A 26,792-nucleotide genomic window follows, 5' to 3' on the forward strand; every position below is an offset into this window, starting at 1 on the left:
TGATTAAGAAAAGCTAAATTTATATTAAATTATCATGAAGTCCTAAAATACTGAACGTAGTGGTTAAATAACTCCAGTAAGGCCAATCTCTCCAGTGAGTAACGTTAAAACCATTACACATGAGCGCGGGAGAATCACTTCCATTAGTTTGGGACAGAGAGATTTTGCTTTTTACACAGTAAATCAGTGCTCAAATAGATATTTCTTCAAATGTCCTTTCTACATTCTGAACAGCCCAAGTGCCATAAGATCCTTCCCCCTTTTCAGTCAAGAAAATGCCACTTTCCTTTTTTTCTCCTGTCCCTAACGGTGAATCTGAGAACCCAAAGTGCTCCATATCATAATTTCCTCCTGGAAGTGGCACCTCACCCTTCCAACTCTGTGCACTGGAAAAGCCTTCTTGGTCTGGCCTGGCTGTCCTGTGCAGGCCTAGACCTGGGGCCAGCTGCTGAGAGCAGGGCTAAGGGCTTGGAATCTGTCTCTAGCAGTCTTAGAACTGACCAGAAAAGGTTTGCTCTTCCTTTTTCATTCACATTTGACACTGACTTCTCAATACTAATAACCACAGGAGATATTTCAAATCAGGAAACTTCCCCTAGAAGACCTCCCCTCCTTTCTCAGCCCGTTGTCCCTAATTCCTGGGGGGAAGAGGTCTGCATCTGCCCTGGGTGAGAGGGTTTCATCAGTGGTTCTACCTTTTTAGTCCTTGCCCCCCCATTTTGCATCTTTATTTAGCCCTCCTCACCATAGGTGCCACAAGGCTAGGTCAGAAAAAGCAAATTAGGCAAAGAGGGAAGAAGAGGGAGGAAAGAAGGGAGAGGGGGAGAGAGAGAGAGAGAGAGAGAGAAGCTAGGTGGAAGTTTTAGGACAGAAAAGTCTCAACTCCCCTGGTACTAGCGTGAGACATGTGCCCTTTGTGTAAATAAGCATGAACCAAGAGAGGGCACCTCAGCATGGAAAATAAGTCACTCAGCTGGGAAGAGAGTTGGAATGGGAACTTCACCACCCATAGCCATACTTAGATCCCTGAGCATCTGAGAGAGAACACAGGAAGTTCAACCTCATGGACACTTCCCTTTAGGCCCTGCGGGCCCCAAGTCTCTAACCCAATCACTCTTCCTGACCATTTATGAAAACTTCTGGCCCTTCTTTGAAAGGTTGTTTCAGGATCTCGATGCTCGGATCCCAGAGAATGAGGAGGGAGAGCGGAGCAGAACACTCAAGTTCAGGTGACATGCCATGTCTGGTCCAGGCAGTGCTTCTCAGACGCTGCAAACTCAGCCCTCAGAGCCCCACATTCCCTCCAGCCACTAGCTCACAACCTGGTTACTCAGAGTCAAAGACTTAGGAAGGTACTGGCCCGTGGTGGCACCAGGAGGGAATTCATATTAGCCAGCTGCCACGCTGGGGCCCTGTGTCATCATCTGAAGGTAGAAAATGCTCCAGACGTTCTACCAGGAGGAGTAGCTCGAGCCACACCCAGATCTCACCAATGGAAACAGAGCAACTCTTAAAGTGAAAATAATATCCATTGCCAGCAATGGATAGGACACCTAGGCCCCACCACCCCTGAAAGCTTTTTCCTGTTACCAATGCACTTGAGGCTAGAGGTTTCCCAGAAGCCCATACCAGCTGGGCTCACGCCTCCTCCTCTCAGCCCCTATCCTTCATCTCTCTCTTTACCCATAACCCCCTGCCCCCGCCCCTGGTGGGCCATTTCTCTCAGAGAAGTGGTCAGGCCAGCTCTGATGGGGGAGAGTGCCGTCTTGGATCATCAGCTCTTATGTGGCAGGCACCGAGGGCACCACGGGAAGGGGAGGTGGAGCTCAGGTCGGAGTGCAAGAGGCGAGGTTCATGGTAAGATGCAGGTCTAAATTCTCAGACGTGCCGTCATTTCTTGTGCATAGGTAGTTATGGACTCAGCTGGAAACAGCTCCCGTGAGGGCTCGGGAGCAGTAATGGGGTGGGCTGAGGACACAGGAAGGGGTCTGTTGTAGAAGACGGCCATAAGGAGAAGGCACAGGCAGGGAGGGAGGGGAACATGGGCACTTAGACCTGGCTCTCTGAGGACAGCTTGCGTTCGTGTTTCCAGCCCGTGTCTGGCAGAGAGCCCCGTCGTTCAGGAGTGGCTGCAGTATGGACGCTGCTACACTCAGACTGCTCTTCCTGCAACAGCTGCTCCGTCTCCGTGTCATCCAGGGAGCCAGAGCTGGCCTGGATGGACACTGTGTCTGTCTTCATGCATACGTGATCCCGAAGAAGGCCCCCCCGTGAGCTACGCAGTTGCTTGAGGTCATCCCACTCGGCCTCGTCCCCAGACAGGAGGCAGATTCCCTCTACAATCTTGATCTTCTCCTTGGTGTAGTTATGGTCAGGTCCACCCTAGGGTGGAGAGTGGAGACAGGGTCAGTTGGTTGAGATTCACTCTCTGGAAAGGATCTCATGGGGAACTGAAAAAGGAAGTGGGTGTGGTAAGAGTGGGCACGAAGAGCACAAAGATTCCACAAACAAATGGGGAGACTTGGGCAGAGCAAACAGATGAGGCTGAGCCTAAAACAAGAGGAGCGGCTTTGATCATGATTACCATTATCACACAGGGAAGAGGGAGAACCACGGTCTCCAGTCCTGCGTCAGCCACTCCCTGGCTACGTCACCTTGGGCAAATGACTTACTAGCTCTATAACTCAGTCTCCAAATGTACAGAGTGGGGAGAATAACAGTATATGGATACTGATCTCACAACCAACTGCGGTGAGGGTTAAATAAGGCAATACACATGGAATACAGTGAGTAGGTGCTCGACACGTAAGATGTACTAAATCGTGTTAGCTATTATCACACTGTCGTGGTTTGTTAATGGGACGGCATGCTGATATACATGATGACAAGGAATTGACGAAAGCAATTAAAAGTACATTTTATTCAGGATTTTAAGCGACTTTTGTGCTATTTTATTCTTAATTTTCTTCATTGTAATTTTGTTAAGGGGAAAAGTTTTCGAAGGTAAGACAGGAGGGGTCTGCAAAATCCTCTCATTTGGGTTCTAAGTGTCAATCCACTGAGGTCCTGTAACCTATAAGCTTTTGTGGGAGGTTATTCTGGTTCTGCTCCCATGAGCCGTGCAGCCATTCCCCCGCAACCCGGGATGGTTCCAAGGACAGCCGTAAGTTCTACTCAGGCTTCTCCCTGCACGGGTTCCTCAAAGAGTAGCCGTACTCCTGGTTTCTGGGGGATACCAATTAACATGCTGCCACTGCCAGGAGAAAATGGGCCATGGCTTGGGTTCGGCCCCTGGCATAGTATTCCTGCCAAGAGCCCTGCAACTGCTGCTCTATTTTAGTCACAATTCAATTCCACAGATACTTATTGAGCCCCTACATTAAGCAGGATACAGAGATGATTATACAATATAAAATGGTCCCTCCGAGAGACAAATCCCTGAATCAGGCAGAGAGACATCGCACACAAGCACACATGCACACACACAGAGGTGCTTAGTCACCCAGCACACCTTCCAAGCTGAAATTAGTGTAAGATAAAATGCAGGCCACTCAGAATCTTCATTACAGAGACACGCTGGGTCAATTAGGGAGAGATAATGGGACATGGCACTAGCAATTTGGGGCACACCACTCCCTCTACAAACACGCAGGTACCTGAAATCAAGAGGAAATCAGAAGAGAAAGGGTGAGAGACTATCAGAGGGGTGAAAAAGCTGCTGAGGAAAAAGCATACAATAGAAGAAAGCGGTCACACGATTTTAATTTCTAACCTCTGGCCCTTATTGAGGTTCTTCTCTGGGGCATCAGACACTCCAAGAACCTAACAATCTTTGAGTCTTTCTCTCAAAGACATTAACTGAGAAGGGGGCCACTGTCCCTAAAACTTCAAGCTGTCCCTGCAGGTTCTGTTTGGCTTGCAGTGGGAGCTTTTTAAATAGGGCAATCCATGCAGAAAGTATCTGATTATTATGTAAAGTGCATTCATTATGCATGGCAGCCCTATAGGTGTTGAGGGCAGGTTTTGACTGCTAGACAGGACAACAGGGTAGACTGATTAGGGTCTCACAAGGCATAACTTTTGATGAAAGGTTACAGGAGTTTAGAAAAAACAAGGGTCATCTCAGACAAGATAAATCTGAAATCCCAGGCTATAGAGCACTAGTGGAAATGGGACTAGTTTTCATACCTAAACATCCAGCAAATAATGTTTCACTGAAGCGACAAAGGAGTTAAAAGAACAAAAGCACGTAAACCTTCAGAATTCTTGAGAAATCCCTTGAGACTCTGTGATCAGGGGGAGAATAGCAAAACACCAGCCATTCCCAGCCACAGATGCCAATAGCTCAGATCAGAGATTAGAAAAGGGAGAGTCTTGGGTTTTGGGGACATTGTCTAAGAGTTTGGGGGTTGTTTCAGGGGAGCACAGCCTCACTGCAAGGGAATTACAACTCCAGGAGGGAAAGAAGCTGTGAACCTGGGATAATATCTCCCGGCAGGGAGATGCACACTCACTTAAACCTTCTGGGATCTGCTTTCTAAACTTGCTCTCACTAGGATCTCTCAAGTTTGTCCCTCAAAGATTCTAGACCTAGAAACCCAACAGATCTCTGATTCTAGATCCTAGAAACCCAAATCACATTCAGTTCTTCTGTTCACTGTAACCTCCAAAGTGGTAGATGGGACTCTCCCAACATCCCTTACTGATTTATTGAGGCAATGGAGAATAATCCCTCCCCCCTCCAAAAAAACCCATGAAAACCCCCTCCAATATAAATTTTAAGTTTTACCTCTTTCTTGTAGCACAGTTGATTGTACATGGCTGGTTTCGGGATTGCTTCAATTTTCACTTCCTGGGTGGAAGTTCGGTAGGAGGGGTTGCTGTAGGTCAGATTCCCCATTCCAGGATCAGTTAACTTGGATTTTTTATGTCTTTAGGAAGAAAGGTGATGAGGAATTAGTTCAGATCTTTATAGGGATGATATCTGGGAAAGGTATAACCTGAGTATTGCAGGTGTCTCTAAGGCGGCCCAGTGATCCCCGCCTCCTGGGACTCACACCTGAATTCCTGCTGCCTTGAGTGTAGGCTGAATCTGGTGACTCATTTCTGATGAACAGATTATGCAAAATTGATGGATACTAGATTAGGTAACAAAGAAATTTGTGGCTTGCTTCGGCGTTTGCCCTCCCTTCCTCACTCTCTCTTGCTCTGGAGGGGAAGCAAGCTGCCATGTTGTAAGTTGTCCTATGGAAAGGCCCGCAAAGGCAAGAAGCTGAGGAAGAAGTCTCCAGCCAACAGCCAGCAAGGCACTGAGGCCCTCAGTCTAACAGCCTGTGAGGAACTGAATCTTGCCAACAACTACACGAGTGCCCTTGGAAGGAATCCTTCCCCAGTCAAGCCTTGAGATAAGACCACAACCCCGGCTGGTACCTGGATTGCAACCCTGTGAGAGACCTTGAGGCAGAGGCAGCCAGCTAAGCTGCATCCGGATTTCGGACCCACAGAAATTGTGAGATAATAAATGGTTATCATTTTAAGTTGCTAAGTTTCGGGGTAATTTGTTACACAGCAATAGATAACTAATACACCAAGCTTTAGACATGGTCTTGGAAACAAGACAGATTTGTGTTTCAATCCCACCTCTGTTATTTATTAGCTGGGATCCTGGTGGACATAATCTAAACTTTTTGAGCCTCAGATCCTCATCTGTAAAGTGAGGAATATAATACTACAAGGTTGTTGTGGCATTGATACGTATTGATTAAATGGCCACTGTTGTTATTGATGTTGTTGTTGTTGCTATTGTCAGCAGGAGCTGCAGCAGAAGCAGCAAAATCCTGACATTTTTGCTGCAAGCTGTGTTTAAGACTTTTTTGGGGGAAATATACATAGATAGATAGACAGATAGACAGATAGAGAGAGCCAAAAAAATGTATACACATTTTAAGAAAGGAAAAAACCGTTATTAAAATTATGCTAATGGCAACCACTTTGAGCACCTCTTGTAATTGCAGAAGTCAAACGTGACTTGCATTCATTTTTTGTTATAGGTATATATTACAATTTTAATACAGTTTTTTCCTTTCTTAAAATGTGTATACATGTTTTTGGTACCCTCTGTGTGTGTGCGCGCATGTACACACACACACACACACACACACAGAGAAAGAAAGAGAGAGAAAGAAAGAGAGAGAGAGAGAGAGAGAGATCATAAAAAGATTATAAATTGATAGCGACACCCTCCACCTTCCTAGGATGATCCCTACCAAGCAACAATATATCAACCAATATGTAGTAAAGATTGTGTTTGTGTGAAGCGAAAATCATTTCCAACTTCAGTGGTTTTGAAGTATTGTGGAGTTGTGGAAAAAGCAGATGCTAGAGTCAGTCCCAGCTTTGCCTCTCCCTGTGTGACCTTGGGTGACACTGTGCCCTCAACATCCTAGTTGATAAAGAAAATCCCAAGGCTTGCTGTGGTCATGAAATGAGGGCTTGGGCTATAACTGGAGAAGAAGAGAAAGAATTCAGATTTCCTCCATTCCCCATTTCTACTGCTCTGACCCGGGACCCAACCTTGAAATGGGGCTGGTCAGAGGTTGAATTAGCGAGCTGTGCAGCTTCAGGAGATCCCAGATGTGTTAATGAGGACCAATGGCCATGTGGTCCCTGCAGAGGTTACCTGTACAGCATCAAAGCTGCAATCACCAGCAGAATCAGCAGAATACTGAGGAGTCCACCGATGACATAGCTGACATGAAGTCCTTCCCCTAGGAGGAACAGAGAGACACTAGGCGGGGACCACCGACAGTCTTCTGGCTGGTGCAGGGGGTGGGAACATAAAGCGCTCCTTTTGTAGGTGTTGGATCCCACACCACCTGAGGATGGTTCACTCAGTCAGCATCTCTAATCCCAATTGCACCAATCACTAGCTATGTGACTTAAGGCAAGATGCTGAACTTCTAAGCCTATGTTTTTTCATCAGTTAAATGTAAATAATAAATTGCTCCTAGGGCTGGAGGAGGTTAAATGTGAGTATGTATATATAAGTACATATTCATATATATATACACACTCGCATGTGCATGCACGCACATCTATACGTGGCTTAAATGCCTGGCATATGAAAACCACTCCATAAATGGTGGTGATTATGATTATTCTTTCTGTGGGTTTAGTCTAAAAAAAGGGTTCATCAACGCCAAAGAGTCCCCCTTCCATGAAGGTTCTGGAAGATATCAGTGGAGATTTATATTCGTTAGGTCTTCTTTTTCAAAACCGTTGGGCACTCAGAGCTTACCTGGAGCAGCAGGTATGGCCTCATTGGAATGTGCACAGAGACCCAGCTGAGCATCCTTTTCAGAGCATCTGTGGGGCACACAAAACTGAATGTGAAGCCGACTGGTACTTGATAAAGGTCTTACCTTCCGCCAGGAAAGGGGGAAAGTCCTGTGATGGACAGAGTGAAAGGCCTGTGAGCGGGGCTTTCAGATACGAGAGACTGTACCAGATGGAGATATCAGAAGCATGGAGAGACCAAGACAAGGAAATACAGAGAAATCAATGTGAGTTACTGTCTTCAAGATGCTACACCAGGTTAAAATGTACTTAAATATACCGGGGGTACCAAAGAAATGTATACAAGTGGACACTTTGGTCAACGTTGCTCAAGCAGCAGTTTGCTGTAATCAGAAGTGTCTGGACGCTGATGGTAACCACTTTGAGCATCTCTTGTAATTGCAGAAGTCAAACGTGACTTGTATTCATCTTTTGTTATTGGTATATATTGAGCATTACAATTTTAATAGTTTTTTCTTTTCTTAAAATTTGTAAAAAAAATTTTGGCACCCTCTGTATGTACCCTTGTAAAAGAATTCCTTTAAAAAGGAAAAGTAGTTCTGGGAATGAGCTGGAAGTCTGCCGGAAGAATTATAAGGACACCTATAGAAGTCTTTTTTAAATTACCAGAATGAGTTGAAAGAAGCTACCAGCCAAGCCAAACTCTGTTAAAAATTATCACAAGGTCTACATAGACCTTTAAAAAAATTGTTTTTCTTTCCTTTATTCTTCCACAGGGGAATACGCAAGACATCCAGAGGGAAGGAGAACTCAGATAACTAACTTGAAATGCTAAGAAAGTAACTTCCCTGTGGCACATTATGAGCAGGCAATTAAAGGCATATCCTAAAAGCCTAGAGAAAAGGTACTTGCAAGAGCATTTGAAACAAAGATGCACTGAATCTTCAAAGAGAACTCTGACAGTAAGAAAATATCTGAGTAGGATTCAAAAGTTTTTTAAGTAAACCCAAAGAAAATCAGAGATTGTAACGATAAATAGTACATAAAATTTAGTGAGAAAGGTACATGTTTGTATCTGGGTGTTTGCTTTTCTATATAAACTCTTCTAAAAAGAGAAAATGGGATATATAGAATGAATTTCATCATGTGCAAATCTTATAATTTTAGGGACATGAGTCTAGAGTTCTTATTTGGGATTATTATGTTTCTGCTTTCAGAACTGAAATCAAGTGTTAATTATCTTTTAAGCTACAGTTGATATTAAAAAATAAAAGATCAATATATTACAATAAAATACTGTTCTGATAGAAAAATGTTAGAAAGATAGACATTAAAAAAGTAAGAGTAGAAAATGAAATCACTATCTCAAAAAGGTGTCTGCACCCCCATGTTCAATGTAGCATTAGTTACAATGGCCAAGACATGGAAACAACCTAAGTGTCCATCGACAGGTGAACGGATAAAGAAAATGTGTGTGTACACACACACGCGCATGCACACACACACACACACACACACACACACACACACACACACACAGGAATATTATTCAGCCATAAAAAAGAAGGAAATCCTGCCATTTGCGACAACATGGATGGACCTTGAGGGCATTAAGCTAAGTAAAATAAGTCAGAGGAAGACAAATACTGTATGATATCACCTGCATTTGGAATCTAAAAAAAAAATCAAACTTATAGATACAGAGAACAAATTGATGGTTGCCAGAGATGGGGATGAGAGGTGGACAAAAAGGGGGAAGAGGCTCAAAAGTTACAAACTTCCAGTTACAAAATAAATAAGTCCTGGGGATGTAATACACAGCACGGTGACTAGTTAATAATACTCTATTGGATATTTGAAAGTTGCTAAGAGAGTAGATCTCAAATGTTCTCATCATAAGATAAAAAATTTGTAGTTGTGTGGTGCTGGGTGCTAACTAAACTTATTGTGGCAATCATTTTGCAATATACACATATATCAAATTTTTTAAATATTAAGAGTAATTATATATGGGTATATGGGTACTTATTTCTTCTTTATTTCTATCTGCATTTCCAGGTTATTTTTTGAAAGTGTAAATAAAAAACATAAGACTTTCTCTAAATGGGAAAAAATAATAAAAAGAATAAATTAAAAATTAAAAAATTTCTCAAAGTTGAATGTAACATCGTACTTCATCAATTTTAAGATATGCATTTTTTCTCTATTTTAACTTCGCTGAAATAGGAATGTGTCTTATAATCAATGGCATCTCATAATTGCTGTTGGTCATTTTTTCAGTTTAACCTCCCAAACCAGGATGCGTCTTACATTGACAGTACCTTCAATTTAATGAAATTCAATTTTTTTTAAACTTTTATTTATTTAAATGTGTTTTTCTGGGACCCATCGGCTCCAAGTCAAGTAGTTGTTTCAGTCTAGTTGTAGAGGGCGCAGCTCACAGTGGCCCATGTGGGGATCCAACTGGCAACCTTGTTAAGAGCACTGTACTCTAACCAACTGAGCTAACTGGCTGCCCTAAAATTCAATATTTTATACTTGACTTGAGACCTGTGCATGGTTATGCTTGCTTGCCTAATAATGGTGTGTGTGTGTGTGTGTGTACACTCGGGTGTTTGAATGTCTCAGATTGTTTTAAGCTAAGGCCATAACATCCCCAGACATGTTCCAAGTCATAAATCCGCAGTTCAGAAACCACTATGACTTGGCGGTTTCTAAGTAAATTGTAGGATAAGACCATATACTAAACCTGTGATGTGAGAGCAGATGTCACAGAAAAAAAGGAAACTCCCCCTGAGTGGTTTCTCTATAAAGCTGCTCTTAAAGCTTCTTGCCCTCAAATCATTTGCAGCAATCTATGTCCACATATCATCTCCTGTCCCGAACAGCAGCGACTGGTGGCTGATGACGTGACCTATCTCCTCTTCCATCAGCCAAGCTGGGACCGAGCTGGGACTACAGTCTTCTGCTGGCAGGGATGCTCATTCGAATCAAAGGGCCCTCAGTCCTATACTGAATCCACTTACCTTCCTTCCACTTCCTCCAGAGATGTGCGGGTCCGAGTGGTAGAAGAACGCAAGGTGGTAGGTAGTGTGTTGGTTAGCACTGGGTTCCTTTCACTCATGCTGGTAGCCCTGGGAGCTGGGGGCAGCAGGCCAGGTACTGGAGAGAAAAAGAAGACTGGAGTGGGCCACCGGAGCCCCACATCTCTACATATGGTCCCAGAGTAGCACCTGAAGAACTTGACAAAGCAATCTTTTAGCTGCCGTGATCCTAGGCACCCTCATTAGAGGCCCTTCTGTAAATAAATGGATTTATGGTTTGTAATCTTAATAGCTCTGGATAGGCTAGCTGGCCCACAAGGCCAGGAAGAGAGAGTAATACACAAGCCACAGCAGAAAGCAGGGAATCAGGAGACCTCAATTCCATTCTAGTAAGTGTCAGAGGCCAGACAAACTCAGGTCTGTGCCATTTCGAAGCTCAAACTCATTCCTCCCAGTCACTCCACTGTAAGACCCTCTGAGGGGGATCCCACCCAGAAGGACAAAGCTCAGGCAGCTGATCCCCTGCCCTTCCCAGGGCTCTGCTGTTCAGTCCAGCTCACCAAGGGAGCAGGGCCGGCCGTCGGGCTCATCAGGACAGGCACATACAAAGTCCAAGGCTCTGGCAAAGCAGAGGTGGGTGCAGCCACCGTTGTTCACACCACAGGCGTTGGTCCCTGGGGGCAAAGCAGAAGAATGTCTGGCCTGGGACAGAGTCAAGTCTCCCAATCTGACACTTGTCAAAAAGGAGGCAATCCAGGGCTACCACACTCTCAGGGGCAGTAGGGCAGGAGGGACAGAACCACGGGGGCCGAAAAGGTCTGAGAGCCTCAGATGTGAACCCAAAGGCTCTCCTGTGGCTCTAACTATCTTGGTCAGGAACAGTCCTTGGGCTGACCACCCACCCCCTTGATGGTAAGGAAGCAGACTCAGGACCCGGGAGCCCACCTGTCTGCCGCTGAGGGGAAACCACAATGATATCCATGAGTCCTTCCACGTTGGCCAACACTGTCTCCTTGTTCCGGCCTGAGTACTTGTCAACACGCTGGATTGACTTGGTCTGCCAGTCTGTCCAGTAGATCCACCTGTCCTGCTACTCAATAGGGAAATCCCAAAACAGAGCAAATGTTATTCAACAGTCTGACCCTGGTACAGCTTCCATGCCTCAGCATGTGCGCTCCCTCCGCTGAAATGCCCTCATCTCTTATCCACCAGGTCAGCTTCTGTGCATCCTGGACAGGTATGACACTGTCCAGGAAATCTCCCCCAGTCTGGACAGCAGTTACCATTCTCTCCTCCGTGCTGCTCTGTGCCTTGTCCTCGCTTCTACGAGTGAGTGTTGACCCTCTGTGGTCATGTGTGTACATGTCTGTCTGTCCTGCCTGGTTAGATTCTTCAAGGACAAGAATGCATGGCATTCATCTCTCAATTTCTAGCCCCTAACAGTCCGTGGTCAGTGGCTCAGGGAATAAATGGGTCCCTGCTCTTCTGGGCCCTTCAATCAGAGCCCTGGCACACGCTCTGGTTACTTCTGTGGGCGGCTGCCTCCTCATGCAGGGATCCCGAGAGTCTCAACCAGGGGTGAGGAGGGGCAATGAAGTGGGTTTCCCTCCTGCCCCTGGGGTATATGTCAGAACCCCCCCAGGGGAAACTTGTAGATTGAAAAACCATATTCAATATTGTCGTGTAGTTTTACAGCTGGAGTATGGGGGGGAAAAAAAGGCTCCTATTAAGTAAAGCCAGACAAAATCTTATTGGCTGCTAGGATATAATGCAGAATATACATAAGTGTTTGTCAAAAGGGACAAAGATTTTTAAATGACTAAGAATCCCTGTTTTGGCCCCAGGTTGATAGAGCTCCTTTTTCCCTTCCCTGAATTATTTTACAGGGTTAGAACTCTCAAAGAATGACAGCCAGTAATAACTAAAATGATTAGAAACAACACGCATTGAGTGCCAGATACTGTGCTAATGCTTGGCATATATTTCAGGTTACTATTAAACTCATTGATTAAACTATTTCTAGGGAAGTGAGGCTTAGAGGACTTCAGTATCTTGTTCAAAGTTGCACAGTTACTTAATGACACAGGGAGAATGTGAGCCCACAGAGTGGGCACATTGGAGGTACTCAGTAAACACGTACTGACTGGCTAGCTGCTTCAAAACTCTGGCTCTTAGCCACTCCACCATACTGCCACGAAGTGAGCTGCCTGCGCTTCGATGCTGGGACCACAGCATTAGGATCAACTGGGGAACTTGTTCAAATGCATATTCCTGGGCTCAACCCTCAGGAAGCAGATTCTCTATGTCCAGGAACATGTATTTTAACACTCTCCATAGCTGATTGTGTGCACGACTGCTGGAGAGCCCCTTCTCTAAATGCTAGGACATGGGAGTGGAGGGGCAGGACTAGCAGGGCACACGGTGGCAAGGTTTCCATGTACCGGAACCACCCCTAACATGAGCTTCCACAGCACACCTGTTCAGCTGCACCTGGGGCCGAGGCTGCCAACTTAGAACCCCGAGGACACGACCACGTGCAGGAGTTTTAGTTACTGCTGCTGAGCTAGTACCTGAGTGAGGGCAAAGGGGTGGGACACGTGGCTGACCAACACCTGCCGGAGCTTCCCACTGAGGTCAGCACTCTCAATCCGGTCCAGATGTGCATCCACCCAGTAGATCCTGTGAAGGAAAGGAGATAAGGATGGCTGCTCAAAACGCGCCGGGGAGCCCAGCCCTTCCCCCTAAGGAGCCATCTGTCCCTTCCTGAGCTGAACTGGCAAGGGCTGTGAGCGGTCAAGAAGCACCCTTGACGGGAGGTCACTGCAAGTCCCAAAGCTAAAGAGAGGAAGTGGGTGACTCCTAAGTGGGGAGGCCAGGGCTGTTCTGAGGGACAGAATGTCTAATGACCTCAGAGGAGCCACCAGCCAGTCTCATCTTCAGCAACTTGATCTCCCTTTGCTTCCTACCCAAGAATCTGAGCCCCAATTCTTAAGTACACTGTTTAAGAAGAGACTCAGTCTACGAGAATGTCACCGAGGTTAAAGGAAGAAGGCATTCCCCTTCTCCATCCCAACGCCCCAGGTGGTTTACTTTCCCTTCTTCTGAGGCTAGAAAGGGGAACTGACTGCTTTAGAGCCTCTTCCATCCTCTTCTCCTGTCCTCTAACATTTTTAACTAGACCTGAAGCTGTAAATTCCAATGTCTGAAGGGGTCAGGAGAGTAACAAATGTGACGAATCAGCCCTTAAACGAATGGGGGAAGTGGGACCTGTGGTCCGGCTAGAGGACATGCTCTGCTAAAGACAAATTAAAACCATGTAAAGTAGGCAAGTAAACCCCACCGGAGGGTTGATGGAAGGATTCAGCAACTTGTGCTGCAAGAATATGTTCCTGCAGCCTTCTCACTGCTTTCTCTTCCCCACCTACCACGCAGCTTTCTATCTTTTTGCTTTCACTACAGTGGTACCCGGTTTTCGAACGCCATAAATTTTTGGATCTATGGTATCATTAGATAGTAAAATTCATGCTAAATTTCCAGTTTTAAAAGTCTAGAACGGATTAATCCATTTTGCATTACTTTCTATGGGGAAATCGTGCCTTGGTTTTCAAATGTTTCAGAACTTGAACGGTCTTCTGGGACGGATTATGTTCGAAAATCAAGGTATCACTGTACTTCAAACTCAACCATCCTCTCCTCCGCCTATCTGATTTCCAGGAGGCTATTTGGGACAGGATTCCCACCTGCGGGTATCATAGTCCAGGGTAAGGCCATTGGGCCAACCCAGGTCGGTATTGATGAGGACCTTCCGCTCAGAGCCGTCCAGGTTCGCCCGCTCAATCTTGGCAATGTGGCCCCAGTCTGTCCAGAAGAGGTACCTGAGACACAACAGTGCCATCGTCACCAAGGCATGGGAAGATGGCACCCAGAGGTTGCGAGCATACAGGGCACACGCCGATACTGTTAACAGATAGGCATCCCCCCAAGTGCCTCTTCCCCAGGCCCATCTTCCCAGGGGCTCTTTTCTGTTGCCCATAAACTTACCCCTTCCTGGGGAAAACGGCGATGGCCCGAGGCTCATCCAGGCTATTGTTGACCAGCACTTTGCGGCAGGAGCCGTCTAGCCTCGATGCTTCAATGGTATTTCGACCTGTATCTGTCCAATACAGATTCCTGGCCACCCAGTCCACTGCCAGCCCGTCGGTGGTCTTCAGCCCATGCCCGATCACTGTCTCCATGTTGCTGCCATTCAGATCTGCTCGCCTTGGGGAAGAGCCCAGGGTTGGATGACTGACCAGATTGACCAGCAATAGACTGAAACCTCTTTAATCCACATTCCCATTAACTGGAGCCCCACTAGACTTGAAACTCCATAGGGGCAGAGATGAAGTATCTATAAGTATATTCCTCAGCATCTAGCACAGTAGGTACTCAAAATGTTTGCAGAATTCATAAATAAATTCTTAGGAGGACAGAGTGTTTCCTGCTATAAATAAGGGGCACTTGGGCCTATGTGCTGCTGGGAGATAGGTGAATAATTCCCCGTATATCTTAGGGAAGAGACCAAGATTGCTAGGGGGTCATTCTGAAAAAAGGCCAATTTGACAAAATGTACATGTACCTTTTTACAGAAGTCCTATGCCAGGGAATTCAACCTCAGGATGGGGGGCATGTCACAAACGCATGGGGGATTTCTCTAAACTACATATGCCCACCTGCCCCCAGCACGAGATTCTAATACACCTCCAGGGAGAATGAAGGGGAAAGGCCTTGTTCCTACACATGAGAATCTCTGCCATGATAAACCCCTCTTACTGGTGGCAGGGCATCATATTCCTCAGCTGTTGGGATAAAATTTAAATAAAAATGAAATGAAACATATTTAAAACAAAACAAAAAAAAAAACCCTTGTGAACAACCACAAGCCCAGCATCTGGCCGGGGCTCCTGTATTACAACACAGACGGTTTAGGTACGTGGCCTATACGCTTCAACGAGTCTTAGAGGATCCTTGGAGCAGCCCCAGGGCCCAGTTGTAGGGGCAGAGGTCCCCAGACCGACTTTATCTGATTTTTTTGTTTTGTTTTGTTTTATGTACTGGGCTTCTATAAACCTTTATATAAACAAAAAACCCCAAAGCTTGAAACTCTTGTAAGTGATAACACTACAAAGCGACCAAGTCAGGATCAGAACTCACTATCCACGCTGCCAAATCACTGAGTCCATTCAGAGGTCAACACAGACCGTAACCTCAGCCATCAGGGACCGGAAGCAGATCTGTACCCTCTGGAGGTTTCAGGGCTGCTCATACCTGATAACATCCAGGAACACATCTGTGTAATAGACCTTTCCATCCACACTGTCATAGTCCAGGGAGATGACATTGTTGAGTTCGGGGACAGGGACATGCACATCTGTGTGGTCACTGGTGTCCAGTGAGATACGCCGGATGGATCCGCGGCTGGAGAAGAGCAGGTAGGTCTCAGGAGAGGGATCGCAGGTCTTTCCATCTCCCTTCAGCTGGATGCCGGTGGGGCAGGCACAGGAGAAGCCAGAGGGTCGAGGCAAGCAGAGATGGGAGCAGCCACCATTTCTCAAGCCACACTTGTTAAAACCTGGTGATGGGGGGGGGGGGGGGGGGAAGAAGCATGAGCTTGGACACCCAGCCTGGAATCTTGTCTGAATCTTACTAAGGCTCTAGTTCCTTGTGTCTGATTTTCTGCTGTTCTAAATAACAGAATTTGATGCCTGGCAGGGATGAGGTGGAAGGAGCAGGGATGTCTCCAGGAGTCCTTTGAAGGTGACAGCAGGACGCAGTTGTAGTACCATCCATATCCAGAGGGCACAAAGCCTGATCCTGCAAGGGGACTTTGAGGTTCCTGTCTCTATGATTGTAAAGGAGTCTCTGCGCCCTTCTCTCTGATGTTCAGATACCCCCAGAAAGCCAGAGGCTCTGCCTCACAGCCCCAGGGGTCTTCTCACCCAGTGGCTGTGCTCGGTCCACGGCCTGGATGTCCATGAGGCCTGGCAGGTTGGACCTCACCAGGATGACGTTGCTGCCAGTGCCCTTGTCCGCACGATGAATGCTACGAGTCTGCCAGTCAGTCCAGTAGATATAGGAGTCAAGCAGTGTGAGGCCGTACGGGTGCTGCACAGGTGACACCAGCGTGTGCCTATTGGCACCATTCAGGTCGGCGGCCTCAATTCGCTATAAAGGAAGGAGAGGGTGGGGGTGGCTCTCAGCAGACCGGGAGCCCTCAGTGGAGATGCCCAATAGGCCTCTCCCGTCTTCCCAGGCTCCTGGGAAGCAGCAGGAGCAGGACTCTCACCTCAGTGTGGGCATCAGCCCAGAGCAGTTGGGAGCTGGCCTTGTCCACAGTCAGCCCATTGGGCCACCCGAGGTTGTTATTGATGAGCACGACCCGGTCTGAGCCGTCCATTCCAGACCGCTCCAACTTGGCGTTTTCTCCCCAGTCTGTCCAGTACATGAAGCTGGGAGAGGAAGAATACCAGCTGGTTAGGCCTGCAGCTCCTGGGTACCATAAGTACTTATAATATGCCAAACACTGTGAAAAGTATTTTACACGCAAAAAGGAGAGTTCTTGCTCAATGGGTGTAGAATTTTGGATTTGCAAGATGAAAAAGTTCCGAATATCTGCTTCACAATAATGTCAATATACTCAACACACTGAACTGTGCACTCAAAAATGAGTTTAAGACGATAAACTCTTATTTTTTTACTATTAAAGAAAAAATACTTTCCATGGATTATCTCATTTAATCCTCACAAGGACCACGTGATACACATTTTCACAATCACCTCCATTTACAGGTGAGGAAGCTGAAGATCAAAGAGGTCAAATAAAATGCTTGACCCAAAGTGACAGATGCAGCTAATACACGGTGAAGGAATTTGAATCCTGGATTTCCGACTCCAAGGTTCATGCTTTTAACCTCTACACTATGCTGCCACCCTGAAATAAGTCACAAGGGAGTGGGACAGCCCCAGGGAGGTTCATGTAGGCGTTCCTATGAAGCCTGTTTACTCTTGCTACCCACTTTCACCCCACCCGTAGCCCCAGTTGAGCTGGCCCATCCTGCTGCCCAGAGCACAGAGCAGACGCTCACCCCATCTCATGGTACAGGACAATAGCTCGGGGGCTGTCAAGGTTCTGCCACACCAACACCTTCCGCATGGACCCGTCTAGGTTGCCCACTTCAATCCGGTTGGTTCCTGTGTCTGTCCAGTAGACTTTCCGGCCAATAGAATCCACGGCGAGCCCATCTGTGGTTTGCAGCCCTGCAGGAAGTCAAGAGAGCACACTGGCTCCTGCCTTAAAACAGATGGGATATTTCCCCAGCTCTGTAGCCAGACAGGTGGTCCCCGGGCTGGGAGCAAGGCCCACCTGTCGTGATGATGTCCTCATGCTGTGAGCCATCCAGATTGGCACGGCTGATCCTGTGTAGCGTGCTGTCCGACCAGTACACTTTTCCTGGAAAGGAAGGCTTGGCTCAGCCTGGACCCTCACCCCCTCTCCCCCTCACCCAAAGGGACATACACAGCTGACTCAGGCCGTGACTCAGAGAGCCCTGTACCCCCTACCGGAGGAAATCAATGGGAATATAGAAATGTCATAATGGGACAGCTCTTGGCAGAGAGGGAGAGGGGGGCCCCAGACCTTCCTTATAACCAAAGAGAAACAGGGGCAGAGACTGTACCAGCAGGAATGGTGACCCCCAGCCACTGAGCGGGAGGCAGAGCAGGGAGGGGAGGAAGGACAGTTGCTGTGGGGCAGGGGCAGGAGGCTGAGGGGAAGGGCGGGCCACACAGACCTTCCTGGGGATCCACTCCAATGGCAATCGTGTTCTTCATGGTAATGTTGATTGGTACCACCACGTCGGCAAAGTAAGGGATGTCCAAGGAGACCATTCGCACGTCTATCCTCCTGGCGAAGATGAGGAAACTGTTCATGCCTGCCCAGGTGGGGAGAGAAGCAAAGAGGACAGTCACCCTGGCATAGCCATGAAGAGGGTTTGGAGCAAGGCAAACTGAAGTTGATGGCCCGGCTCTGTTAGTTTCTAGTTGTGTGGTCCAGGGCAAGTTGTTTAAGCTGTTTAAGACTCAGTTTCATCATCTATACCACGTGGACAATAACAAAGTAGCAGTAAAATTAAAAGATCATGTACAGAGAGCACTTACAATTGGGTCTAATGCGTAGTCATAAATGACAGCTTTGTTAATATTATGGAAGGACGCTCTTTGAAGGACCCTTTACCAGGAAGTTTAAGAAACGCCATGTTATGTCAAAGAGGTTCTTTTCCCCAGCCTGGGAGGCACAATTCACAGCTCCTTTCTAGCTTAAATTCCCTGGGAAGTTAGGGTTCAAATGCAGCCTACCCTGCAGCATCCTCTGGGGAGAAACATTGACTTCCAATACCTGGGCAGCCGGGTCCTGCTTCTGGGACCCTCCAGTCAGCATTGTAGCATAGGTTGTGCTGGTTGTACATTCACAAAAGTGCCTCGTCCAAGGTGGGACTATCGTTACATTGTAGATTCCATACATTTTAAAATATATTTCACGAGTGATTTGGGGCAGATAAAACTAAAGTGACTTATTCTGATCAAATCAGTATATTGTGACAATTTTCCAATAGATGAAAGTAAAGTGTCTGATAAAGGAGCATCTTTTTCAAATATGTCTGGAGACCCCATAAGAACGAGGTGGGGCCTGCCTCTGGTCCTGTCTACATGCTCCCCTAGGCCTCTCCCCCTGGACTCTCCTGTTTTCTAAAAGCTCTGTCTCTCCCCTAAGCTTCTAGAAGCACCAGGACCACATGGCTCCTCAGACCACATTGGAGTACATCTTCTGGACAGGAAAAGAGCCACTGCCCCACCTGGAGAGGCTCACCTGGTGAACAGGTCTTGCCATCAGGCATCAGGTTGATGCCCGTGGGGCAGGTACAGCGGAAGCCGCTCGGATTTGGGGACCGAAGACACAAGTGGCTGCAGCCGCCATTCTCCACAGCACATGGCGTGGACACTGGGTAGGGAAGAGTGAGGTGAGTCAAGAGAGAGGACTACAGCAGAGGGAGGCCGAGGAGAAGCTTGTGTGGGCCAAGAGCTGCTCACCTGGGGGCCGCCGGCGGTGGAAAACATGAATGTCCATGAGGTTCTCCAAATTCTCCTGCAGGGTCTCCCGGTCCAGCCCCGTTAGCCGGTCAGCACTCTGTATGCTCTTGGTCTGCCAGTCCGTCCAGTAGATGCGCTCTCCGTAGAGGGTCAGCCCAAATGGGTGGGGGAGCTGGCTTCCAATCAGAACCTACCAGGGACCCAGCACTGTGTCATCCCCCCAGCAAGATCCACAGGAGTGGTCAAGAACTCGTGCGAGGAGTCAGACGTAGCTTGGCCACTACTGTCTGCCGTGTGACCTTGAGCAAGAGCTGGTTATAAAATCTCCCTGAGCCTTGGTCTGCCAATCTGCGATGTGATTGTCATAGTGCCTGGTTCCATGAGGTGTGTGATGATTGCAAAAGATCATGTTTATTTGCATAATCTCAAAGTATCTCTGCACTATTACTTATTGAGTACAAAAGGGAAAAACAGCAACTTTACGATGGCCATCACCTTGACCGTGGAATCAAAGTTAATACCACAATAATGCAACAAGCCAACATCTGTGCCTACTGAGGAGACACACTGAGAACTCAGGACGCGACTCCACTTAACGTAGTATGTCTGCCCCAAACACATAATTTGATTCTGCTCACAAGGCAATAGCGGACAAATTGAGGAACATTCTAAAAAATAACTGGCATTTACTGTTTAAAAATACAAAGGTCAAGAAAGACATAAAAAGGTTAGGGAAGTGTTCCACATTAGAGATTAATGAGATATGATAACTAAATACAATGATGATATGGTATTGCATCCTAGATGAAAAAAGAAAAAGAAACACTATAAAGGACATCATTGGGCAATTGGTGGTGAACTTGAATGTGGACTGTGGATTAGATAGTAATGTATCAGTGTTAAAGTTCCTGATTTTGATCATTGTACTGTGGTTATGTAAGGCAATGTACCTGTTCTCAGGAAATATGTACTGGAATATTTTGGGGTCAATGGCAGGATGTTTCCAGTTTACTCTTAGACGGTTCAGAAAAATAATAGTGTGTGTGTGTGTGTGTGTGTATGTGTAGATAGAGAGAAAGACAATGAGAATGGTACAATAATGTGGCAACATGTTAGTTATTTTGACCATTCTTGCAACTTTTCTGTTAAGTTTGCAATTATACTAAAATACACAATAACAAAGAGAGAGACCAAGTATCCAATTGGTGATTAATTAGTGTTAGTAGTGATGGTTCTTAGGAAGGCACTTATTCCCCCAGCCCACAACCCACACGAATCCCTAGTTTCCTTTCACCATAGAGCAGCAGGGCACCCAGGGCACTGGGGGGCAGCCACAGCCTCAGAGAAACAGTACACTCCCCATACTGGGTCACCCCTGGGTCCCCCGAGCTCCTGTCAGCTGCCCGCCAAGGAATAATGCCCTGGAGGCTGTCAGGGCCATGGGATGATGCCTTAGAGCCACCCTTACCTTCCTCTTGCTGCCATCCAGTCCAGCAAATTCAATTGTCTTCATGCCAGCATCAGCCCAGTACAGCCGCTGGGACCCATAGTCAATGGCTAATCCATTAGGCCAGGTCAGATTGGAGGAGATGATGACCTGGCGGCCGGAGGCATCCATGCCAGCTCGTTCAATCTTGGGGCTTGCACCCCAGTCAGTCCAATACATGTACCTGGGCACAGGCAAGGGACGTGTTACAAGCCTTCCAGTTAACACCCAGTGAGGATTCAGAGGGTCTAGGCTTTCAGGGCTTCTGCCTGCAAAACTGCCCCAGCCTCCTGCCTCCATCCCAGCTCCATCCTAGGCTTCTGCCTGCAAAGCTGCCCCTTCCTAGGCTCAGAGCTGTCTCTCTAGGTTTGCATCTTCTATCATTATCAAAACACACGCAGGGTCCTAATGAAAGCAGAGCCATGGCTCAAGGAGTACTTAGCAAATAAGGCCTATTTGAGAATAAAGAGAGAGGGGAAGTGAGGATGGGGAATAAGAACTATTTCCTCAAGTGGCTAGATTAAATAATTATGGACCAAAAATTTAACAGAATTCTAGGCAACCATCAAGAAGAATGATATATAGATCTATATAAGCAAATGGAAAGGTATCCAAGATATATAGCCAAGGGAAAAAAAACCAAGTTAAAAAAACAGTATGACATTGCTGTAAAATCAAAAAACGCCACCACCACCACCACCACCAACAACAACAAATGTATATACCAGGAGTGCCAAAAAAACGTATACAAGTGGACACTTTGGTCAACGTTGCTCAAATAGTAGTTTGCCGTCATCAGAAGTGTCTGGACGCTGATGGTAACCATTTGAGCACCTCTTCTAATTGCAGAAGTCAAACATGACTTGTATTCATCTTTTGTTATCAACATATATTGAGTATTACAATTTTCATAGTTTTCCTTTCTTCAAATGTGTATATGTTTTTTGGCACCCTCTGTATACACATACAAGAAAATCTGGAAAAAAAACACTCTCAAGTGTTAACAATGGTTATTGCTGGAGCGCGAGATTATACGGAATCTTTACTTTCCACAGATTTATTTATCTATTTTTTAATGAGTTGCTTTTATAAGCGGACCAAAAAACAAAAATAACAACAACGAAAAAAACATGAAAAAATGTAAAGGTTTCCTTGTGCACTCAGTGGTTTCTACAGCTGCCCTTGCTGCCCAGTGTGCCCCTAAGATCTGGCTACTCTCACTCAACTCCAGACTCCCCTCTAGTACTCCGATTTGGAGGGTGGGTGGGGCTTGTTCCAAAGGGTGCTCACCCGCCCATGGGTTCCACCACAATGTCCCGGGGACGATCAAGGTTCTCCCAGATGAGCACTGTCCTCATGCTGCCATCTGTGTTGGCCACTTCGATCCGGTCTGTCCCTACCAAGACACAGGGGGCAAAGTTATTAACTCTGGTATCAGTTATTCACCCTCTTACCTTCACCCTCTTACAGTACAGAGGCTGGCATGCAGTGGATGCTCAGGAAATACTTTGTGACAGGTGTACAATGGATAGTGAGTGAACTGAATTTCCAGGAGTAATTAAAGGAAGGGACCAGTTTCATCTCTTTGAGGAGCAAGGATTCCTCAACCCAAGCAACCCACTCTGTCATATAATTTAAGACAAGGCTTCTCAGATTGAGTGTGCACAAGAATCAGGACAGCTTGTTAAAATACAGATTCCTGAACCTAACCCCAAGGATTCTGATTCAGCAGGTCTGGGATAGGGCCAAGAATTTGCATGTCTAATAAGTTCCCAGGTAATGCTGACGCTGCTGGTCCAGGGACCACACCTGGAGTAATTCTGGTTGAAGGCACTCCCCTGGCCTCCCACACTCACCTGGCTAATAGAAAATGCCTGTTTTATTTACCAAGACAGTGATGGAAGAAAAAAATCACAGGGCACAGTTTCCAAAGCTGAAATGCCTCAAAACATTCTCAGGTGATCGGGTACATAGCAGAAGTAGCTGCCATTTTGTTGACAAATGACAAACCATCCGATGTGAGCTTTTAGCTTCAGTTCTGCAGCAGCCCCACCACTCCTGACCTACTAAGGACTTTGGGTCCAGATGGAAGTGGTCTAGGAGGGACACTGGGCTCCTTCTACCCGAGGCCAGGATTTTAAATAAAAGGAGTCCCCGAGAAGCAAGCATTGACTGCCCTGTACATACCTGCATCTGTCCAGTACAGCTTGTTGGTGACCCAATCAATGGCCAAGCCTGCTGGGCTCTCCAAACTGGTATCCACTACCACCTGGGCAGGAAGCAAAGCTACATCACCGACTGGCCCAGCTCTGGGGCCTGGACTTCACCAGTTCTCAGGCCGGCCAAGGTATGGGAAGCCCTTGCCCAGAGAGAGAGGATTCCACTCCTCAATCTCTGCCTTCCCCGAGGGCCGGGGCCCACAGTAGGCCCTACCTCCTGTCCTGTTCCATCCCACTTGGCCCTGCTGATGGTGTCAGTGCTGACATCTGTCCAGTACACGTGGTCATCCCGGGAATCCCAGTCCAGGGCCACCGCACTGCGCACGTCAGCCAGTGGGATGACATCGTCGGACAGGTCCTCTGTGTCAAAGCTGATCCGACGGATGTCCATCCTTCGGGCAAAAAGCAGGAACTTGTCAAGACCTGATCAAAGGCCGAAAGGGGTCTTCTTTTAATGCTCTAAATCCAATAACAGTGACAGACACAGACGCTCACCTGTGTGACATCTGGTTCAATCACACTTCCTGGGATCTCGTACCCTTTGTCCCCTACTCTTCACACCTCAGGCCCCTTCTGGGCACTGGGCAGCCCATACTGGCAGAATCAGATTTTAGGTTCAAATGGAAATAGACTCTACTCAAGGCCGAGAAGTGCATGCTGTTTAAATGTCTGGCAGCCTCATCTCACCTTTTCTCTCCTCTCGCTTTGCCCATCTCTTCCAGCACGCTGGCTAGATCACCTCTGAGCCCCTCCCCACCTCTGTCACTTCTAAGGCTGCTTTAGGGCTTCTGCTACTCTACTCCTTCATCCAGATCCCTGCCTCTTGCTCTTCTCTTCACAACTTTAGTCAATAGTGACTATTAATTGAGCACTTACTCTGTACCAGGCACAGAGCTTGGCGCTTTTCTTGCCTTGTCTCTTTTACCCTCATAGCAATTCTTTGTGGTTCACGTTATACTTAGTCTCACTTTCTAGATGAGCAACCCCGAGGCTAGGAGAGGTCAAGTACCCTGCCAGGAATCCCCTGGTTATAAAGCACCAGAGAAGGAGCTCTGGCCACTCCCCCACATAGCTTCTTTCCAGCTGGCTCTTCTCCATCCCTTGGCCCTATTCTGGTCTGTCTCAATGTTTCCTAGGAAAGGCACTTCCTGTCTAACTTTACTGTCTTCTTTGAAGATCTGGGATACCCTTCAGGGAAAGCTCCTGGGGAAAGCTCTTGCACCTCACTAACACAATATGGGAAGAGCTGGGCACAAAAGAATGCAAGGAAACTAGGTTCTCTATCAATGTGTGTTGAATGAATATTGCCCATTTCTCCAAAGTTTCTCTAATCTCACTCTCAGATATGAAGAGAAATATGATTGTAACCATGGATAAGCGGGTCAGTGGGTACGTGGCGGTAAGTAAGAGAAGCTGCTGATTTGTGAGGAAGGACCCCAGGCCCCTTGCTGGCCATACCATACACCTTCCTGGATCACTCCTTCCTGGATTACTCTTAGGAAAAAGTCACCCGTGGCTCTGAGCTAGACAGGGCTACCCTCTCAAGGCAATGCCCCTGCAGGAGCTCAAAGGAAGCCAAAACAGCAGTCCAGAGACCAGCCAGGGAACCCCATTGTCTTTCACCGTTAGGCACATATCTCTCCAGGGCCTCTGTATACCAATCGTCTCCAGAAGTCCTAGTCTTAGCTCTGATTTAGAGGCTAAAAGATAGTCTTTAACAGGGTGAGGCTAAACGTAAAGAGGTGGGAAACCATTCCCCTGCTTTCTAGAAGGGCCTGGAACCCTCTTGCTGCCTGTGTATAAATCATCCTACCTGGTGAAATGATACACAAGCCTGGCTGCAGGCGTTCATACTTGACTGGGTGATGTCCTGAGCCTTTATCAACTACTGCTGGGCACTCAGTCCTCAGCTTTGGTGTAGGAGCCCTCAGCCTCTTACTTTCTTCCTCTCCAGGGACTACCTGAGGAGCCCAGCTCCTCCCCACAACAGGCAATCCCTCAAACTCCTGTCTCTGTTTCTTCCACCCACCCTCACAAGGGACATCCATTGAGGCAGGTGCCCCAGACCCACTTACTCTGGGCACAGGCGTGGCTGCTGATCTTGCGGAAGCCAGTGGGGCAGGCACAGGTGTAGTTCTGGCCACTGGGCAGACACAGGTGGGTGCAGCCTCCGTTGTTGTCCCCACAGCGGTTTTTCCCTGCTCAAAGAGCCCAGAGCAAGAGGGTCAGGTAAGACCAAAAGTGGGCAAAAGTGGCCCCAAGGCTAGTGAGTCGGGGTTTGGCAATGGTGTGAGCTCCCTGGAGGGAGGAACTATGTCTTACTATTTTTTTATATCTGCCCCAGCTGTGAACACAGTGACTACCTGACACATAAGGGATGCCCTATAAATGCTGCATGAATTAGATGGGGACAGTGAAGTTCAACTGGTCTTTCATAAATCTTCATGTTGTACTACCCTAAATGTCCAGCAGAGGGAGGAATTAGCCCGTGTCAGTGCCAACCTCAAATTTCCTGGCCAGAAACAATGGCAACTGTGACAGGTGCAGGGAAGGTTCTTAGAGGCACCAGAGGCTCACCAGGTGGGCAGTGCTTTACCTGCAGGCTGGCGCTGGGGATGCAAGGTGTGGATGTCCATGGGAAAGTGGAGTTTGTTGCGAATGATCTCCTGGTTCTTGCCAGTAAATTTGTTAGCACTATTGATGCTCTTGGTATGCCAGTCTGTCCAGTACAGGCTGTCTTCAAACACTGTGATGGCAAAGGGGTGCGGGAGGCCTGGGGAAAGTCCAAGAGGACCTCAGTCCAGACTTGGCCTACCACAGCCCCTGGGCCCAGGCCTGGCAACTGCACAACTCTCACCCTCTGCCAAGGCTCCTGGGAGCCAGGACGGGAGGAGGATGAGACATGAAGGAGAGTGGAGGAAGGCCCTCACCCTGGCTAATGACAGCCTTGCGGTGACTCCCGTCCAGATTGGCCCTCTCGATGACGTGGTGCTTAGCGTCCACCCAGTACATCCGATGCCCGGCGTAGTCAATCGTGAGGCCATTGGGCCAGAAAAGATGGGTATCAGCAATGATGCGGCGTCCAGAGCCATCCATGCTGGAGGCTTCGATGCGGGGGGTGTTGCCCCAGTCTGTCCAGTAAATGGTACTAGGAAGAGAGAAAAAAGGACGTTAAGAGACAGGCAGTAGATGATAGGTAAGTAATTGGGATAGTAATCAGGCAAGGGGCTTGTATCCATTTAACCAAGGGACATCAACTGGTAGAGGATACATGCTGTTTGGTCTAGAGAGTGTTTTTTAATTGTTTTAATGTAAGTGTTTCTAGACAGGACATTTATTCATTTAACAATTTTGGGGGTAGTATCTGCTATGGGCAGAGTATGATCTTAAGCACTGGGCGTATAGCAGTGAACAAAACCGAAAAATTACAACCCTCGTGGAATTGACAATCTAGTATAATATTAGGACAGGCACTTTCTACTTTGTCGTAACCTCTATCACTGCCTTTGTATTTTATACACACACACACACACACACACACACACACACACACACACACACAGTGTTTCTAAAATAGCTGACCTATACCTGTAGGACCTTCAAGTGACTGAATTAAATTTT

General features: G+C 47.2%; 1 protein-coding gene across 4 annotated transcripts in view; it reads right to left on the reverse strand.

Annotated features, from left to right (window-relative positions):
* Positions 1-26,792, reverse strand: part of LRP4 (LDL receptor related protein 4) — a 47,101-nt gene continuing 20,309 nt past the window's right edge. The window contains exons 14-39 of one of the 4 annotated variants that reach the window (XM_019743545.2): positions 26,102-26,319; positions 25,768-25,944; positions 25,247-25,372; positions 23,386-23,594; positions 23,140-23,221; positions 22,243-22,348; positions 20,935-21,136; positions 19,467-19,656; positions 19,246-19,377; positions 18,170-18,310; positions 17,743-17,829; positions 17,465-17,636; positions 16,666-16,828; positions 16,319-16,544; positions 15,648-15,951; positions 14,382-14,600; positions 14,081-14,215; positions 12,911-13,019; positions 11,286-11,430; positions 10,901-11,014; positions 10,323-10,458; positions 7,298-7,365; positions 6,680-6,767; positions 4,790-4,931; positions 3,657-3,715; positions 2,248-2,382 (exon numbers count right to left, since the gene is read on the reverse strand). In XM_019743545.2, coding sequence (XP_019599104.2) covers positions 3,674-3,715; positions 4,790-4,931; positions 6,680-6,767; positions 7,298-7,365; positions 10,323-10,458; positions 10,901-11,014; positions 11,286-11,430; positions 12,911-13,019; positions 14,081-14,215; positions 14,382-14,600; positions 15,648-15,951; positions 16,319-16,544; positions 16,666-16,828; positions 17,465-17,636; positions 17,743-17,829; positions 18,170-18,310; positions 19,246-19,377; positions 19,467-19,656; positions 20,935-21,136; positions 22,243-22,348; positions 23,140-23,221; positions 23,386-23,594; positions 25,247-25,372; positions 25,768-25,944; positions 26,102-26,319 — 3,733 coding nt within the window. In that variant the 3' untranslated portion in view covers positions 2,248-2,382; positions 3,657-3,673. Of the gene's footprint in view, positions 2,383-3,525; positions 3,716-4,789; positions 4,932-6,679; positions 6,768-7,297; positions 7,366-10,322; positions 10,459-10,900; positions 11,015-11,285; positions 11,431-12,910; positions 13,020-14,080; positions 14,216-14,381; positions 14,601-15,647; positions 15,952-16,318; positions 16,545-16,665; positions 16,829-17,464; positions 17,637-17,742; positions 17,830-18,169; positions 18,311-19,245; positions 19,378-19,466; positions 19,657-20,934; positions 21,137-22,242; positions 22,349-23,139; positions 23,222-23,385; positions 23,595-25,246; positions 25,373-25,767; positions 25,945-26,101; positions 26,320-26,792 lie in introns of those variants that run through there. The other 3 variants (XM_019743543.2, XM_019743542.2, XM_019743546.2) reach the window with 3 other exon arrangements.

This window comes from Rhinolophus sinicus, linkage group LG06 (genome assembly GCF_036562045.2).
Source record: "Rhinolophus sinicus isolate RSC01 linkage group LG06, ASM3656204v1, whole genome shotgun sequence".
NCBI classification, from domain to species: domain Eukaryota; kingdom Metazoa; phylum Chordata; class Mammalia; order Chiroptera; family Rhinolophidae; genus Rhinolophus; species Rhinolophus sinicus.